At 36.4% G+C, this 19,635-nt stretch overlaps 1 protein-coding gene across 1 annotated transcript; it reads left to right on the top strand.

Annotated features, from left to right (window-relative positions):
- Nucleotides 1-1,911: 1,911 nt before the first annotated feature.
- On the top strand, nucleotides 1,912-19,611 carry stxbp3 (syntaxin binding protein 3). The gene is made up of 19 exons (XM_033965118.2): nucleotides 1,912-2,003; nucleotides 2,631-2,680; nucleotides 3,624-3,705; nucleotides 3,786-3,862; nucleotides 4,345-4,417; nucleotides 4,791-4,891; nucleotides 5,776-5,921; nucleotides 7,289-7,382; nucleotides 8,091-8,215; nucleotides 9,765-9,863; nucleotides 11,262-11,319; nucleotides 11,391-11,456; nucleotides 13,476-13,556; nucleotides 13,814-13,949; nucleotides 15,112-15,218; nucleotides 15,306-15,404; nucleotides 17,334-17,419; nucleotides 17,809-17,954; nucleotides 18,390-19,611. Exons 1-19 carry the CDS (start codon nucleotides 1,958-1,960, stop codon nucleotides 18,491-18,493), a joined length of 1,776 nt encoding a protein of 591 aa, XP_033821009.1. The 5' UTR covers nucleotides 1,912-1,957; the 3' UTR covers nucleotides 18,494-19,611.
- The last annotated feature ends 24 nt before the right edge of the window (nucleotides 19,612-19,635 follow it).

The following is a 19,635-nucleotide window of genomic DNA, read 5'->3' as shown; positions in this document are numbered from 1 at the left end:
CAACATCCAGATCTATTGTGTTGTAAAGCCTAAACAGAAAAATCTCTGATAGTGAAATAAATGATCTGTTAGTAGGGCATTAGACACAATTACCATAAGAATAACAAGATGAGACAAGACGAGATTTTGACATAATTTATAATTTCAAAATTGATGAGCAATGACCATTCACACAGACAGTGGCTCTCTTTTCTGCATCACTCGAGGAAAAACTAAAACTAAAACACAACTCTGCCCACACCAGTCCATATTTCCCACAATCAGGAAATAATTTATCTCAATAAAATGCTTCTTTATAATAGAAAAATTTATATTTATATATGTTTGTATTGCCTGCAGTAAGTCAGACCTGTTCCCGGTGCATGTTGGACTCCGCCAGGGCTGCCCTTTGTCACCGGTTCTGTTCATTATATTCATGGACAGAATTTCTAGGTGTAGGTAGGGGCTGGAGGGGGTCCGGTTTGGAAACCACAGGATCTCATCTCTGCTGTTTGCAGATGATGTTGTCCTGATGGCTTCATCGAGCCAGGACCTGCAGCACTGGAGCAGTTTGCAGCCGAGTGTGAAACGGCTGGGATGAGAATCAGCTCCTCCAAATCCGAGGCCATGGTTCTTTACCAGAAAAAGGTGGTTTGCCCTCTCCGAGTGGGTGGTGAGTCCTTGCCTCAAGTTTAAGTATCTCGGGGTCTTGTTCACAAGTGAGGGAAGGATGGAGCGTGAGATTGACAGGGGGATCAGTGCAGCGTCTGCAGTGATGCGGTCACTGTATCGGACTGTTGTCGTAAAGAAGGAGCGGAGCCGAAAGACAAAGCTCTCGATTTACTGGTCAATCTACGTTTCTACCCTCACCTATGATCATGAGCTTTGGGTAATGACCAAAAGGATAAGATCACAGATACAAGTGGCTGAAAGGGGTTTCCTCCGCAGGGTGGCTGGGCGCTCCCTTAGAGATATGGTGAGGAGCTCTGCCATGCAGGAGGAGCTCTGAGTAGAGCCATTGCTCCTCCACATCGAGAGGAACTAGCCGAAGTGGCTCGGGCATCTGTTCAGGGTGCCTCCTGGACGCCTCCCTAGGGAGGTATTACGGGCATGTCCCACTGGGAGGAGGCCCCAGGGAAGACCGAGGACACACTGGAGGGACTATGTCTCTCGGCTGACCTGGAAACGCGTTGGGGTCTCACTGGAGGAGCTGGAGGACGTGCCTGGGGTGAGGGAAGTCTGGGAGTCCCTGCTTAGACTGCTGCCCTGCAACCCGGCCCCGGATAAGCAGAAGAAAATGGATGGATGGAAAATTGATGAGGGTCAGTTCACAATTTTTGCCTCACGTTTATAAATGTATTTTACCTAATGACTTTAAGTAATCCAGGGAGGTGACTCTTAAACAGTTATATAATAGAAAATAGATTCCAAGTGTAGTTTAGATTAGTGAAAAAATGACACAGATAGTAAGCAATAACCAGAAAAGTTTGTTACATATTGCACCTTTAAAATTTCGACCATTACATATTTTTCTTCTTTTGTAAAATAGTTTTACTAGTTTCAGTGTGCTGGATTTTTACAAATGTTGATAAAAGTCATTGTTTTATGCCCAGTTGCTTACCTGTAATACTCTTATAGATGTAGTGTAGTTCGGATGATCTACATAGGCTATGTTTTAAATAGCCCAGGTAGGGTAATTTATAAATGCAGTAATTTAGCTAAGCATGGCTGGGAATACTTACATGAACTGTATTTTGTGTTCTTTTGCAATCACGACACTAACAATTTTGAAGAGTGATAAATGACAGTTATTAAATTACATTAAAAAAAACAAAAAACTACTATTTTCGCCAACACAGGATTTACCAGCCAACTTTTTCAAAACTACAATAAGGTCGTCGCAGAATCTATGACGCAACGTTACGTCACAAGTCGGCGACACTTGACCGGAAGAGTCGCAGAGGAAAAGAAAAACAAAATGGCATCGGGCTTGGATCACGGGCTGAAAAGAAGTGTTTGGAAAAGTAAGTTTGAAACAGAGATGTAGTATTCTGTGAAATACAAAGCTATGTAATTGCAAGTAGACTTTAAGGTTGATCCCGATTCAAAAATCCGCTGTTATGAGCTAAAGTATTGGCTTGTGTTTTGAGTTGCAGGTTTCCCACTAAAAGTTTTGTGCTGTTCCTAATTACAGTTCTTAGTGACATTCGAGACAGTATTTTTAAACTGTATATAATTTACAGTTTGATTGTGTATGTTAACGGAAACTGTTTTTTAAAACGTGAGACAGGAATGAGGTCACTGTTTCCTCTCGCCGCGCCTTAAACCAACAACAACCAAATTAACGGTTTACTTTTGCTATTTAACTATTTTCTGTAGTTTAAAAGAGGTTTTATTCGGTAGGTTTCCCTTTTTCCAAGAGGATAGAGTGAATAGTGGAAAAGGTTATTCAGTTGTAGGGTTGATGCATCTGTATTGCAATTATTGATATTTGGACTATTATTTTGCATTGTTACGCGTGTTTTCTTATAGCATTAATACTATTCTTTTAGCATGTAATTATGGGCATTCATCTAAACCTTTGTGCATTATGATGTTGTGACAGAGAGTGCATGTCATCTATTTATGGAATACATTCTTGTTTTTCTCAGGAATAAAAGAAACCATAATTGAAGACTGCAGAAAGTCAGACTCATGGAAGGTATGTGTTTCTTACGCATGTAATGATAACACATTTTCAAGGGCGATATATTGTTTATAGCAATATCCAGATGATCAGTAATATTGAAACTACTTTATGTGACTGAAACCATAACCGTAACTCAGGAAAATCCCAGTATGTATACTTTTCTAAATGGACAATATTGCTTAAGCGACCCATATTACATTATTTCTTGGTCTATGTTATAATGTTGTTTCCTCATCACAAACAGAACTGGAGTTGTGTTTTGTTTCATTCACACATGTTTAACACACAAACCCTGCACATTTAAGGTGGGTTCTTCTCTCAAACAGAAAACACTCTATTCCACCTTGTGATGTCATCATGTGGTAATACAAGTGCTCCACTGTGTTTAAATTCCATGCACCTTCACTACAGTAATTTGGATAATTTCAGCCCTGGAATTGCCTATCTCTACTAAACTAAAGGTTAAAGATAGCTGTTAACCTGAAATCTACTGCTTGATGACATCACAAGGTGGAACAGAGCATTTTGAGCTTTGGAGATATAGACAGAGTAATAATAAAGAGTTACTCAAACATATGTAAATGAAACAAAACACAACTCTGGGTATGTTTTTGATTAGGTAGCAACATTAAAGCATGGTTTAATGCTCACGAGAGTCAATTTTGCATAATATAGGGCCTTTATACACTCTATAGATGTTAGTGTGTCATGGTAATGATCCAACTTTTACACCTTTTAGTTTTACTCCAAAAATATTGAGCCCCAAAAATACAGTTTCATCATTTATTTATCAAGTCAGTATTGTAGGAATTATTGTGCCTATTGCCACTTTACAAATTCAGTAAAATCAATGAGCACTCCTATACAATCTAATACCATTAGCTTTTTTCATATAATGTATTTTCTACTATTATATTGGTTTCAGCATCAAACCTTGACTTGTTTCTGTTCTCAGATCTTGATCCTGGATCCATTCACGACCAAACTTCTGTCATCATGCTGCAAAATGTCAGATCTGATGGCAGAAAAAATCACTAGTAAGTTGTAAAGGTATAATTAAAATCCTCCACCTTTTGTCTGTTATTTGACAATACATTTTTATTATTTCTTCTTATAGTTGTGGAGGACTTGTACAAAAGCCGAGAGCCTGTTTTAGAAATTAAGGCCATCTACTTCATGACACCAACAACTAAGGTTTTTTTTTCCATACTTATTAGAACCATTTAAACATCACACAAAATTAAAAACATACAGTAGAGCTGCAAGATTAATCGTAATCGAATCAAAATCACAATTTGAATAATTGCTAAGGCTGCAGTTTTTACCAAGTACCCTAATTTCCTCCACAAACGGCAAAATGTCCTGTCTCTTCCAGCATGAAAACTGCTAACCCTGTATTTTATGTCTGAAATGTGACTCTTTTATTAGTTTGTCAGTTCATATTTCTTTTTGTCCTTTCTTATGGACATGTTTAAAATGTGAACTTTGAGCAGAATCCTATTATTTAAACATACACAACAAATATTATAATCTCAGTCAAAATGCTCAACAGAAAAATGACATTTAATTATTTTTTCCAAATCAGTCAACCTTAACATACAACAATAAACAAGCATTAACATACAAAATGAAAACATACAGTTAACTTCTCATTCATCATTTCTAACTTGTTACAGTGTGTGGACGCCTTCATTCGAGACTTCAAGCCCAAACCCAAATATAAATCAGCGTATGTTTATTTCACCGACTGTAAGTAATTTTTGTATGAACTAATTCAGGTTTATATGGGATTATGGTGGCACAGACAATCCTTTTATTGAATAATTTTATCTGAGACCATTTTTGAAGTAAATATGTTTTTATTACATCACTTATTACTTATTTTACATCACTTATTGCTTATAAACTAACCAAAAGGGAATGAATTAAGAGTAAATAAAGTTACGTCCAATTTATTGCTCTGTTGGTTTTAGACTATGGGGGCAAAAACCTAGACTAATGGCAGTCACTGTAGTCTTCTCTATTAATGCGAAACACTGCTAATGTTATAATATAGTGATGATAATAATAGTAATCTAAAAGTTATTTAAATCTCTGTACTAATGGCTTCACTTTTCCTTAGACTGTCCCGATGACCTCTTCAACAACATGAAGCTCTCATGTGGAAAGTACATCCGAGTCTGTAAAGAAATCCACATTTCCTTCATGCCTCAAGAAGCACAAGTGAGTTCTTTCATTTTGTGTTACGGATGCGATTAGTTCCTCATTTTATCTGTGAATTTCTTCTTTTTCATCTGTGCTTTTACTTTTGTTTGACTGGAAGGTTTTTTTTGGAATTGAGTAATTTCTGTTTGGGTGTGAATGCTTTTTGTCAGCGTGCGTATATTGTGGTGTTAGTCTAGAACACTATTTATACTGAAACAAAATTCTAATGGGTATATTTCTTCCACTATAACTCTAAAGTTTCATTTTGTTGAGCCAGTGTTTAAAGAGCATATGGGAGTAATAATAAGAAAAACATAAAAACCTTAGTTTGGTTTAATCCTGTGGTAAATATGTAGCGTATTTTTCTATAAGTGGCAGTGGGGAAATCGTGCAGTGTACTCGATTTCCCCACTGATCTTGATTTACAAATTAATACAAAAAGGCCTGTTATTCTATCGACTTATCATTCAATACATGATAGGTGGAACAATATTGTTTGGGGTCAATATTTATTGTGAGTACATTTTCTTTTCACTACTGAGAAATCTTTGGTTATTTTTTGGCTATATAATAAGATTCAAGCTGTAAAAACTTGAATTAATAACTTCTCAGACTCATTACAGATGCATACTAAGTGCTAAAGTGTTACATTCTGATATTTATTTATTGCAGCTCATGTTTTTTTAACTGTATTGTAGATTTAGAATAGTTTTTGTGGTGGCATAAATCAGTTTCTATATTACCATGTATCGTCTGTATTTACTTGAGCAGTAAATCACACTTTGAAATGTTTTATTGTGACAGGCCCAGCTCTAATAACTTAATACTGTGTTGAAAGTAAATCATCATGTATTTTTAAGAAAGCATAGTTCAGAAAACCAGTACTGTCTTTTCCTGTTCAGGTATTCACATGCAACAACCCTGGAGCCTTCCACAGTATCTACAGCCCGCACAGCCAGGACAGAAAGAGGACACTGGAGACGCTGGCCGACCAACTGGTGACTCTATGTGACACCCTGGATGAGTACCCAGGGGTCAGATACAAGAAGTAAGACTCACAATGGACTCTCAGATTACAGAACAAATCAGCCCCTCAGCGAAAATCTCAAGTTATTTACCAAAACACATTCAACTCGAGAAGTGGCTTAAAGGCTCGATACCAAATGTTGTATTGTACTGACCCCATTTTGCAGAATACACGAGTCATATTTACCAGCACAGATTTAAACTAAGTAACATTAAATATGGGCTAGTAGATCCTGTAAATGTTATGGTAAATTTGTTCACCATAGACAGATTGAAATAATGTTTTCTTGGTATTAATTTGTCTTAATAAAGGTTGAACAAAGATTTAATTCATAATGAACAAATAGTGCATAGAACTATTCAGGCGTAGGAACCACTTAAAGGTCCTATATTACACAAAATTGTCTCTTGTGAGCATTAAGTCATGTTATAATACTGTTACCTCATCAAAAATACACCTGGAGCTGTGTTGTATTCATATACATATTTAGGAAGACCATTTAGGAAACCGTATTACAAGTTACTCAGGGTAGGAGCTTACCATTTAACTAAGTATTATCTTAAGGTATATATGAATTACTTAAAGTGCATTTGACAGATTCATATAGTTTTCTAATTGTAACTTGGTTTGGTGGAATAGTACCTGTGGTAAATATTTATCATAGTTTTACATCAGTTAAGTGGAAGTTTGTGAAGAAAAATAGAAAACAAAAAAATGTAAAATATAGGAAGTGAGTTCTAAAACAGAATATCTCATCCTATGTCATCAAAAGATATCATTTACTTCCAAAATTTAGGGACAATTTATCCACAAGGAAGTTCTTTTTCTAACAGTTCATACATTGATTTAACAAAATAAAGGTGTTGTCATCTAGGTGGTTACATACCTCTACAAAACAAGATAAGACTAGGCAATATTTTTAGTAAAATCTTAGTTAAAACTAAAGATTAGAAACATAGTTAGAACTATGTTTTAGAGAAATGTGGTCTAACCCGTCAAATACACTTAATAAAGCAGACCTCCTCAAAATCGACTATTCAGAGCTTTAAACCATGTTCTAGTTGTTTCCTCTTCTCATTTACCCTCTCAAAGTTCTATTTGGAGTGATTCATGCATGTTTGAGCAGTCTTTTAAGTCTTATTTTCAAGATGCCATATTGCTGCTCAATCTGTTTTTAGCTTTCGTTGGGCAGTTTTCAATGCAGTATTCAGCGGATTTGTTTCTTTTATCAAGTTGTTTTAGATGAATATTGTGATTTAAAATGTGTAAATTATAACAATGATCCACAGGTGCCATAGATTATAACTATATTGCAGACACAAGCGCAATATGTTTTTGCCCATTTAACTCATTCAATATGGCTAAATTTCTCTTGTATTTGAAACCAGGGACAGCAACATGGAGAATGCAAAGATACTTGCTGAGCTGGTGGACAACAAACTGGCCAAACATTACGACCTAGACGAGAGTGGGAAGAAAAAGGTGAAGAATCTCATTCCCTGTTGACGACACAAACAGTATCTTAGCCTAAGGTGAACTGCATCTCAAACACTGTCAATGGGTTTTATGTAAAAGGACACCAAAGACTCAAGACTGCAGTTCTCCTTCTAGCATCTAACTTTTTTTACAAGCTGTTTTTGCTTTTCAGAGCGCGGGGAATATTCATCTATTTGTTTGCAGATTGTGATGATCAGCTGCTACCTTTTAATCAGCATAGTCCTATCAGTCAATCCTGTGTTATTAAAAGCATGTATTGGGAAAGAGAGTTCAAATTTAGGAGGAATAAATTGTGTCAGATGGTAGTTACTAAACGCCAACAGCATTTTGGTGGTTTCTTTTTAATAAAACACAATATGATGCTTTATTTATTTTTTTTGCCCAGCACTAATACGGCACTGATTATTGCTGAAAACCCAAGATATTTTTTTAATTACTATTAGATTTTTTATTAATCAAAGTTTTGGTTCATAAAGTAAATGTTAAAGACAGATGTTTGTAGTTGTCAAAGTAAAACTATAAAAGTCATAATGATGCTGGCAATGGAAATAGGGAAAAAAAAAGCAAAACTGTTTATGATTAAATTGGATAATGTGACGCAGAGAGTTTAATTTGAACAGAAAATAATGAATATAAAAATAATATCCACGTTTATGCTGATGTGTGCGTTTTATGTGTCCTCTGTTTGTTCAGGGAAAGACTCAAGCCCAGCTCTTGATCCTGGAGCGAGGGTTTGATCCTGTCAGTCCCATTTTACATGAACTCACCTACCAGGCCATGGCCTACGACCTCGTGGACATCAATGAAGACACATACAAGTAAATATAAAAACAACACACTAAAAATGTCAGTGTTAAAATGACTTTATGCACAAACCCTGCATATCTAGGCATATCTTCAGAATCATTTAGATGATTTGAGTCCTGGAATTGCCAATCTCTACTAAACAAAAGATAAAAGGAGCTGTTAACTTGAAAACTACCACTTCATGACATCACAAGGTGGAATAGAGCATTTTACGCTTTGGAAATGTAACAGACTAATAATAGAGGGTTACTCAGACAAGTGTGAATGAAACAAAACATAACTCCAGATATGTTTTTGAGGAAGTAACAACATTATAACATGGATTAACGCTCACAAGAGTCAATTTTGTGTAATTTAGGAGCTTTAAACTAGCATCTCATATTTTCACTTTATTTAAAGGTGCATAATGAAACTTTTCCGATGGACGGTGTGCTCCTTTCTTGTTTCTGTGGAAATGTTATTGCTTCGCATTGAATCCACAGTATGACATTAGACTTATCTATTTCCTCAGAGACAACCAAGTGCCAAGTCACAGGCTAGATCTGTGGCAAGGCAAGCCCACTTACAGTAACATGGTTTTCAAGATATTTTGAGCAATAAAGCACTTTTTCAATTGAATAAATGTAGGATAGATTAGGCATGGGACGATACTGAAATTTGATGTCCTGATTACGGGAGAAATCACTACGATTAACGATTATATCAGGATAATGATTCAAGTTGCTGCCAGTTCAAAAATGCTGTGGATATGAATAACTATAATTTTAATATTATGAATAGGTTACATATTTAAACAACTGTTATATTGTACTTTGTTATAAGAGAAAATAACAATGATCTAGAATATATCGTCAGGGAGATGTAACTTCTTTTTTTTTTGCACATTCTGGGTATATAAATGTCATTATCTTTGTTGGTGATTCTGTATAAAATGCCCCACAAACTATTATTGTTATAGTTATAATATGCTTATTGCTGTACTGAGAAACATTCCAGGCAAAGCAAAAACATCTCCATGGAGACAGTGCACCTTTAAATCACTTTACTAAATCTAATCTACACAGAGGTGAAGTGTGCAAAATCAGCATGTCAGGTATATAAAGAAAAAAAAACAACACAGAAACTTGCTGTTCAATCTAAGGGGTGAAGTTATATTTTTGAATTTTTGAGGTAAATTTTATAATCCATTCGTGTTCTGTGCTTGATTTGAACCTCGACGAAAACATTTATAAGTTGTTTTAGCACATTTCTAATGGATTGCTGAATATTATCATCAAGATAATCGCAAAAAAAAATTACTGAGACTTGCATTATTGTCAATTTCACCCATCGCCCATGTATTTTGGCACTACCCACAGAAAAAAAACATATAAAAGTATTGATTTCTTCCTACTCTCTTACAAACATAAATGAAACTTGTAAATAGACTGTATTCCTAAATTATTGTCCAAGTTGCTCTACAATAGATGATGTATTTAAAAATATTGTATATGTTTAAAATAAAAGTTGGCAAGCTAAAACTAACCTAACCTCTGTGCTCACTTGATGTTGTCGTGGTAGGTATAAGGCTAAAGACGGAGCAGAGAAACAGGCTCTTCTCAATGAGGACGACATGCTGTGGGTTAAGATTCGGCACAAACACATCGCAGAAGTCACAGAGTAAGTTCACAAGCACCCAGACACGAGAATATGAAGAAACATAACTGCATTTGGGAACACCAGGCCTGTCATGATAACATATTTCGAAGCACGATTATATTTCTACAGAGAAATATCATGATTAACGATGATACTAGTACTTTGTGCCACTGACACAATAACAATAAAGCAGGAGAATTCCACTTAACAACTCTAAAAGGCATTCTAAGCAGCAAAAATATACAGCACAGTGAACCTACGTTTAGTCATAGGAGTTACTTATCAACTCTTTACAGCTTAGTACATAAAATTACATAAAGCTTATTACATAAAAAATTGCAAAAAGCTCCTACAGTGATAATGTACACATGATACACTGCCTGGCCAAAAAAAAAAGTCGCCCACCAAAAAAAAAAGGTCACACACACTAATATTTCATTGTTCCGTCTGTAGCTTTGATCACGTCACACATTCACTGTGGAATTGTTTCGATTTCGCTTCTGCAATGTCACAAGATTTATTTCCATTTAGTGTCGCATTAATTTTTCACCTCTTGCAATGATGATGGTCGAGTCTGACGCTGCACAAAGCTTCTCCAGCTCATCCCAAAGATTCTCAATGGGGTTAAGGTCTGGACTCTGTGGTGGACAATCCATGTGTGAAAATGATGTCTCATGCTCCTGATCCACTCTTTCACTATTTGAGCCCGATGAATCCTGGCATTGTCATCTTGGAATATGCCCATGTCATCAGGAAAGAAAAAATCTATTGATGGAATAACCTGGTCATTCAGTATATTCAGGTGTCAGCTCACCTCATTCTTTGAGCACAGACTGTTGCTGACCCTAGACCTGACTCGTACTTATTTGCTCGTACCTTTTTGCTTAGTTAAATCCAGGTGGCGACTTTTTATTTGGCCAGGCAGTGAGCCCCAAGTATACAGCTTCAGCTTTTATTATTGAATTATACAATCCGACATAGTAGTTGTGTCTAGATAACACTTTATAATAACTACTTTTATAATAGCCTTAATAAAGCATTAACATATACTTATTTCATAATGAACAGATGATTTAATAAGAATGATTCAGGCTTAGTAACTACTGTCCTAACTCCTGACTCCTTAATTGAGTAGTTACAAAGGCTGAAGCATTCTTGATTCTTGAACTATTTGTTTACGGTCAGATCCACTGACCTATAGGTTGATGGTGTGATTCCAGCTTCCACAGATAGATGCTGTTGTTGTGTGCTTTGGCAAGACACTTAACTCCCCTTGCCCCCAGTGTCCGCGTACACTGGTGTATGAATGTGTGTGTGTGTGCCTTGAAGGTGGAAAAGCGCTATATAAAATTATGAACATATACTATTTATTTATATAGTAGTTGTAGGTTTTGTGACTATTTTCTCTTTCTTAAATAGACTAATTCCAAAGATGGTGAAAGAAATCTCTGCCAGCAAGAAGCAGCCGGATGCAAAGGTGTGGTCTTAATGCTAATACCGACTGATCAACAACACAATTATAATTTCTTATTTCCTTGTATTTTACAGATTACAATTAGTAATTTGTCCCAGATGATGAAGAAGATGCCTGCATTCCGTAAACAAATCACAGAGGTGACTTTTCACACTTAACATTTTATCTGTGAAATGGATATACTGGCTGTTTCATAACTGAACTGGTTTCATCTAGTCACAACTGGGCAGTTGTGACTAGATGAAATGGGGAGTAAATGAATCATACATTGTAAAGTCCAACAAAAATCCTTAAAAATTACTAGATATAATCGATACATTTAATACTATACAGTTGAAACCAGACGTTTAAATACACCATATAACACACACATACGTTTTTTTTTTCACTTTTCACTAAAATGTTTCCTGTTTTAGGTAGTAATAATAATAATACATTTTATTTGTATTGCACTTTACATTTCAGAGAAATCTCAGAGTGCTAAATTAAGGTCAATTAGGATTACCAAAATTATTTCTATTTGCTAAATGCCAGAATAACAAGAGAAGGATCTTTTTAGACAATTTTTCATTATGTTCTTCAAGGTCAAAAGTTTGCATACAGTAAGATTACTATGTATTTAAAGAATTTAGGGAAACCCAGATAATGTCACGTATTTGGAAGCTTCTGATTTATTGACAACATTTGAGTTAGGTTGTTTTCACGCTGCCATTAGTTAGGTCAACGTAAAAGTGCATTCGTTCCGAGAGCGGTCCATGGGTCAGTTTGACCCCAACAGTCGCATTCTGGACCTCAGTAAACGGCTGGTCCGAGAACGCTTGAAACATCAGGTCTGGGAGTGGTTCAACTCGCACTCTTGTACGGGGCAAGTGTAGGGTGAACACCGCCGTCCTCGAGGCAACTTATGCAGTCTGCTATCACAATAAAAAGTGCTTGGAATTGGGCAAAAAGCACTTGAATCAAATATATTTCTATGAATGGGCACAGCTGAGCTGTTGTTTGACACATTTGTCTGATGAAGTCATTTGGATCAACTTAATACACTGCCTGACCAAAAAAAAAGGTCACACACTCTAATATTTGGTTGTTCCGCCTTTAGCTTTGATTACATCACACATTTGATGTGGCATTGTGTTGATTTCGCTTCTGCAACGTCACAAGATTTATTTCCATCCAGTGTTGCATCATTTTTTCATTTTTTCACCAAGATCTTGCATTGATGATTGTATACTCCACCACCAGCTCATACAGTTCTCATGGTGTATTTAGCCACAGGTGAAAGAAAAGACCATCGCTTATAAGGGAAGTTTGGTTCATCCTTGGGTGCAATTTCCAGATGCCTGAAGCAAATATAAACACCATGGGAATGTCCAGCCATCATACTGCCAAGGAAGGAGACGGGTTCTGTGTCCCAGAGATGAATGTGCTTTGGTCTGAAATGTGCAGATTAACCCAAGAACAAAAGCAAAAGACCTTATGAAGATGCTGCTGAAGCTGATGAGTGTGTTATTATCCACAGTGAAATGAGTACTGCACCGACATGGACTGAAAGGTTATTTTGCCAGGAGCAAACCATTACCAGATTACAGTTTGCAAATACACACAGGGACAAAGACACTAATTTCTAGAGACATGTGGTCTGACAAAACTAAAATGGAACTTTTTGGCCATAATGAGCATTGTTACGTTTGGAGGACAAAAGGGGAAGCTTGCAAGCCTGAGAACACCATTCTAGCTGTGAAATATGGGGGTGGCAGAACTGGTGCACAAATGTGTCTTCCAAGTGGACAAATGACCCGAAGCATATTGGCAAATTGGTAGCAAGGTCACTTAAGGATAACAAAGCCCTGATCTCAATCCTATTGAAAATTTATGGGCAGATGTGAAAAGGCATGTCCGAGCAGGGCGGCGTACAAACTTGGCTCAGTTACACCACTTCTGTCAGGAGGAATGGGCCAAAATTCCCACCAACTATTGTGAAAACCTTGTGGAAGGATATCCAAAGCATTTGACCCAACTTCAATTTACCTAAAACAGGAAAAGTCTGATTTCATGTCAGACATGTGTCTTTTTATACAGTATATGTAAACTTCTGTTTTCAACTGTAAATATTGGGTATCATAAAACCTCATTTAATAATCTCTGCTTGTTCTTTGTAGAAAACGGTCCATCTACAGTTGGCTGAGGACTGCATGAGACAGTTTCAGAACAACGTTGAGAAATTGTGCAAAGCTGAACAGGTGTGTCAGACATATTTAACCCTGTGGAAACTTGTACTCCTAAATAAGTAAGTCACTCTACTTGTGAGGGTAATTTTACCTCAAAATAATATTACTACACAGTTTGAAGAGTAATAAAAACATTTACTCAAGAGAGAATACGTTACACTGTCAAATACATTACTCAAGTCGGAGTAAATATATGCTGTCTGAAAACTACTTTGAGATACTTAGTAATACCCACCTCTGAATGGTTTGTGATATGTTTGTGTCTACAGGACCTGGCCGTGGGCTCAGACGTGGAGGGGGTCAAAGTGAAGGACCCTATGAGGACGCTACTTCCCGTGTTACTCCATCCCTACAGTATCCCAGACAAGATCCGAGCCGTGCTGCTGTATATCTTCAGTGTTAACGGTACTGACAGAGGACTGAATGAATCCAGGGTTTTAGATTAAATCGCATTCTTCATTTAATTTCAATCATTTTATTAATCCACACAACTTCAGCAACAAAAAAAAAAATTTAAGCCCTGGGTATAAACCGTCTTTGTGAGCCCAGACTACATTTTCTCTATATGATAAAAGAACATTAGAGACACCCAGTCCAGCACCCCTCATATTTATTGTTTTGATTAACAATATTTTCAAAGATTTTGGCTACAGAATTTAGTGGACGTCAGGACATCACAGATTTAAGAGTGAAATATGGTGAAGAGTAGGGAGAGACATTCAGTATTTTCTTTCTTTATCTTTATTTATACAGGAGAATCCAATGAGACCTCTTGGGCTCTCCTTTTCATGGGCGCCTGGTTTAAAATACAATACAAGCAGAAAAACTAACAAATGAAACATTAAAAACAAATGCAGGCATGTGTATAGAAGTTTGTTACCAGATTATTAAATTGCGATTGTGTCACTAGCGGATCCAGTTTTTACTTCACAAAAATGGAATACACTCCAAAGAAAAGCAAAACAGCTAAATGCCTATTTCCCGTCTCAGTTTTGGTGTGGCTAGTCCTTAGTCTAATACAGTCATCTGGTCTGGTATTAAATGTTCTGGTATCAAAAATTAAGTAGTTTTTTTGTACATGCATTTCATACAGTGCTGTTCTCTTCTAACAGACCAACCCACTTTTAATAGAGCATGATGTTGAAACCAGGAAATTGGTCCCACTAAAATATTGTTTATTCAATTTATACTTTTGTAAGATATTCTAATAATTCTCCATTGCCTTAGTTAAACATACAAAAAGATTACAGTTCATTATAAGACATCACTTTATTTCACCCCTGCTGCGTTTAAGTGGACACAGTACAGAGGACAAGCTTAAAAAGACTTTCAAAAGTGCAAACTGCAGGACCATAGAGAGGATTTCTACCACTGTATCCTTGAGCAAGACATTTCACCCACAAGTATTTGGTTGTTTTCATAGTTCATATTCTATTTGCAGTAATAAACCTCTTAAATATATATTTTTGAGTCACGGTAATCTCCCCCAGACTAAAGATGTTTCATGCATCTGAACTACTCCTTTCGATCTATGCACAGCTGATGTGGTTGTCTGTTACATTGGCAGGAACAACAGAAGAAAACTTGAATAAACTCATCCAACATGTGAAGATAGAAGACCAAAAGGAATTTATCCTGAACTGGAAAGAGCTGGGAGTTCCCATTATTACATCGGTACCTGAACTTAACTATAACACATAACACACAGGAAATACTTAACGTGAAAAACTTTATTCTTATTCATTTGTGTGGTCTGTGTAGCCAAGTTTATTCTCCCGAAAACCATCCCGGAGAGACCGATCTCAGGGGGAAACCTATAACCTGTCGAGATGGACACCAGTCATTAAAGACATCATGGAGGTAAGTTTTGTCATTTTTGTTGTGATTTGGAAAGATTTTGGTTTAGTATATTTGTTTAAAGGCATAGTGTGTAACATTTTAGGCAAATAATACAAAAATAAAAGCATGTTTTGTTTTGGGCTTGCCGCTTCACAAGCCTGAGTCTTGTTTTCCCTATTGACAACATTGTACTTCATGAATTATCCAAAAAGGTCAATTGAGAAATGTTGAACCTGATCATTTCTATTAGTGACTAGACCCAAGAACTCGTCGTATTACCAAGAAAATCTGCATTTTAACTTACTACACCTTTAAAGGAAGTCAAACCCTCAAGATTATAATAACTATACAATATATTAAATTTTTGGGCCAATTCAGTAACAAAACAAAAATGCACAATAATACTAATAGAAGTGTAAAAACAAGGATAAGGAAAAGACAGAAGAAAAATGGGATGTTATTGTACATGCCAATTGGAGTTGGTTTAGGTTTCATTATTAAACCTAGATTTATTTGAAAATATTTAATCTAATTCCTATGCCATTTTCCTACCATGTCATGTATTGTAATTTAAAATAAAAAGACAAAGAGACACAGATTTTTTTAAACATTGAAGAAAATACTAAATTTCAACTTTGAATTTTTCCTTTCGGTTTTATATTTTGGCTTTATATGTATAACTGTTTTAGCTTACTTCAGTGTATGTAGGCCACTATTGTTTCTGGAGTTGTCTGTACTGTCCACATACACCCACAAATTTCTCAGATAAACCCTTGAAAATGCAGTATAACCTTACGCAACCTTTCAAGAACTTAAAACTGCTTAATTCAGGCGTTTGTACAAAATAAGATGTGATGAGTGATGTTATTTACCATAGAGGAAGTCTGTGCATTTGGGTCACTTGTAAATCAGCTCATGAGAAAAACAATGCATTCAAAGGGTCGTGTGAAGGAGGACATCAGATAGGTGTCTCCTAAACATTAGACCCTCCTGTGGGACGTCCCGCATTGGATTCCCTGTTTTTATCTGTTAGAACACTCTTTTATGACACATGGGGGATGGATAAAATCTTTATTTACTTCAGATGCCCAAAGATTTGATTGTGAATGTTTGGTCTCACATTAAAGATTATAATAGGTTTCAATAATGGCATTATGATCAACATGATTGCACAGTAAGGTGAGAAGGAACTGATTTGATTTTTCCTGCATAGTCTTGGCAAGAACACCTGCAGTTCTTTGCTGACATGTCTATGGTTAGCTGTGGCATCATCCAGATATTACAGGGTTTGTCCATTAACATCATCAGTTTCCTTGGTCAACTCGTCTGATAGAAGCGTTATGCTATGCAGTTCTCATTTTAACTCGAATTTTCTCCAGGTTGTCCTTCTTAGCTCCTATTTAAACCTCCTTGTGGGGAAGCACAGTCATACTCAAATACTCAACATTGCACGTTAGTATTGGCCATTCAAGTCACCTGGACCTGGACTGATGGTAAACTTCTGTCATACATCTAGAGTCTCCTGCCTCTTTACAACTCTAGGGCTTGTTAGGACAGCACGTATTTTCCCTAACAGTTCAACTTTGTGTCAGTATATCTGTGATGAAATGAAATATACCAGGCTGTGTTATACTTGCCTGGCCTGCCAAGACTATACTATAAGACAATATTACACTATTAAGTTTAGATGGGTGTGATGGACAGGCAGATAAACCAATCAACTGCATGGTTCATATCAAAACTGTCATGACTGTGTATGAGGAAAAGGTCAAGAAAAAAATAACACAGATGACCAATTAGCTTGTTCTTTGTCCATGCATAAGCAAACGTGAGTGCAGGTTTGGCCTGAGATGCATGAAGAGCAGTTTGTTTATAGTTTAATGATGTACTGGACAAGAAATACATTACACATAAGGTATCTAAAGTTAATTCTCCACATGGTCTATTCAGGATGCGGTGGAGAACAAACTGGACACCAAAGACTGGCCTCATCAGTCGGAGTGTCCGGCCGCATGGAATGGCTCTGGAGCGGTCAGGTGAGTCTCCCTCACTCAATTTGGACATGAGATAGAAGTCTTCCTTCCACAAATTATCTCATAACCTAGAGATGAAGATTAAATTAGATTAATTGTAATATACAAATGAGAGATTATACAGTGAGAGCTCTGTGAATATGCTTCATGCATAAAGCATATGCATCACCAAAACTCATTGTCACCTCAATTCATGAAACCACACACTTACGTTATAGAAATAAAGAGCAAAAAAACATAAAATAAAGCAGTAAAAGCAAAACAATACAATTCAAATGGTGTAAGAAAAAAGTAATCTGCATACAACTTTATTTACAGTTCCAACTGAAGTAGTTTGACCTCCCTCTAGTGGCTGTTTTATCTCACTGCATACATCTCTGTCTCTTGAACAGCGCCCGTCAAAAGCACAAGCCGAGCTCCCAGGATGAGCGGAGGGGCGCCAGGTTGATCATCTTTATCATCGGAGGGGTCACACACTCAGAGATGCGCTGTGCCTATGACGTCACCCAGGCAGTCAAGTCCTGTGAAGTCATCATCGGTCAGTTTGAGCACAACACATTTTTAGGATTAATAAATTGCAAACATCTTATTGATTGCAGATATATTAAACTGATGTAGTAGGCACATTCAAGATCTGTAGTTGAAATCCAACTGTATTTTTTTTGTTAGAAATTTACTTTTAAGTGCAGAAATTGTTATCCATATGTATTTAAGTGAACACTACTTGACTGCACTTCCAGATTGTAGTTTTTCCAATCATGTTAATGTTGTGGTTGTATTGATCAATTTGAATTACAGCTACACAATCAGTTCAATTGTGTAAAATAAAACTTGATAGAGAAAAGTCCCCAATAGTTTCAACCATTTCTAATTGCAATGTTATTCACTACTTTTTTACTGCAAAAAATGCATAATTCCTTTCTTTGTTATTTATTAGGACTAAACAACTTACATTGTTTTATCTTTTGTTTAGGTTCATCTCATATTCTCACACCGACCAGCCTCCTCAATGACATCAAGGCTCTGAGCAAAGGCCCTATGGAGACTTTTAATATCGATGAGCGAAGCAACGCCTGAAATAACAAGAAGCACCTAACCACATCCCCAATGTCCAGTTACTGTTTCTCTGCACACTGCACTGTTGGGAACCAAAGGGTGTGTTCACACTTAGTCCTGGTTTGAGCCCATTTTAGTCCTGATGGTGGATTTGGTTTGATCCTGTTCTAATCCTTGTAGGTTGGGTTCACGTGATATCACAACAACCCTTTATTTTAACATGGAGGTGGAGGACAGGTCAGAATTCTGTGGTGGATTTTGCTGTTTAATCATCATATTACAGAGATATTAACCATAAACCAGGTCAACATCTGCAATAACTGGGCCTATCCACATGAAACCAAAACTGGCACAAAGTTCAATGTCTTTTGTCGGCCTAAATAAGGTGACTTTTTTTCGCAATGCTGACATTATTCAACCCCAAAGATGTAACTGTTGTCAGTCAAAAGGACTTTAAGACATGAGATTAATATATCTGGTTTGTGTACGCAATCCTTAACAAATTATTGATGCATTTGAACATTTGTGGATCATAACTTTGGATATTTCTTTCAAAAACAGTAAAAGTCCCATAGAGTTACATAGCCCTTGCCCGCCGTCTGAGATTTTGACATCAAATTATAGAACGTGAACGCAATCTATTTAGTCAGGGTTTAGTCCAGGTTTAGATCCAGTTTAGGAAGTGTGAATGCACTCAAAGACATAAGGGAATCCACTATATTTATATCATTGTAATTATACATTTTAATCTTCTCTACAGTTCTTTTAATGAGGGAAAGTTGCTTCAATCTGACGTTTAAATGTTATAAGATTTTTTGCTGACTGAACAAAGAATTATTTACACGTTAATACAAATAACTAGTCGGTAAACTTTTTTCACTGTGTTTAACTTGGGAGACCTTACAATGTCATTGTCCACACTGCCTTAGGTGTTTGCCTTTACAATAAATATTTACCTGTGTTAAATGTATGAGATTAATAACTCTGGCTATTGTATATACCCTAAATAGCACTGCTTCAGCCAGAGTTTTTGGTTGTTACTGTTTGATCACAATATGTAATTTTGAAATGTTTTAACAGAGAATATTGACCCTTTTAAATGTTGAATTGCAGACTAATAAAGAATGAAGTGATTCAAACTGTATTCTGAGTTGTTAATTACA

The sequence above is a fragment of the Periophthalmus magnuspinnatus genome, chromosome 4 (assembly GCF_009829125.3).
Source record: "Periophthalmus magnuspinnatus isolate fPerMag1 chromosome 4, fPerMag1.2.pri, whole genome shotgun sequence".
NCBI lineage: Eukaryota > Metazoa > Chordata > Actinopteri > Gobiiformes > Gobiidae > Periophthalmus > Periophthalmus magnuspinnatus.
The sequence above is the reverse complement of the archived record's forward strand: the minus strand, read 5'-3'. Positions and strand labels throughout refer to the sequence as shown.

Bases quoted from the DNA above. Each gene is read 5' to 3' on its own strand.
- stxbp3 (XM_033965118.2), top strand. From the start codon at position 1,958: ATGGCATCGGGCTTGGATCACGGGCTGAAAAGAAGTGTTTGGAAAA. The intron at 2,681-3,623 runs GTATGTGTTTCT...TTCTGTTCTCAG, and splicing joins GAAAGTCAGACTCATGGAAG to ATCTTGATCCTGGATCCATT. The intron at 3,706-3,785 runs GTAAGTTGTAAA...TTCTTCTTATAG, and splicing joins GATGGCAGAAAAAATCACTA to TTGTGGAGGACTTGTACAAA.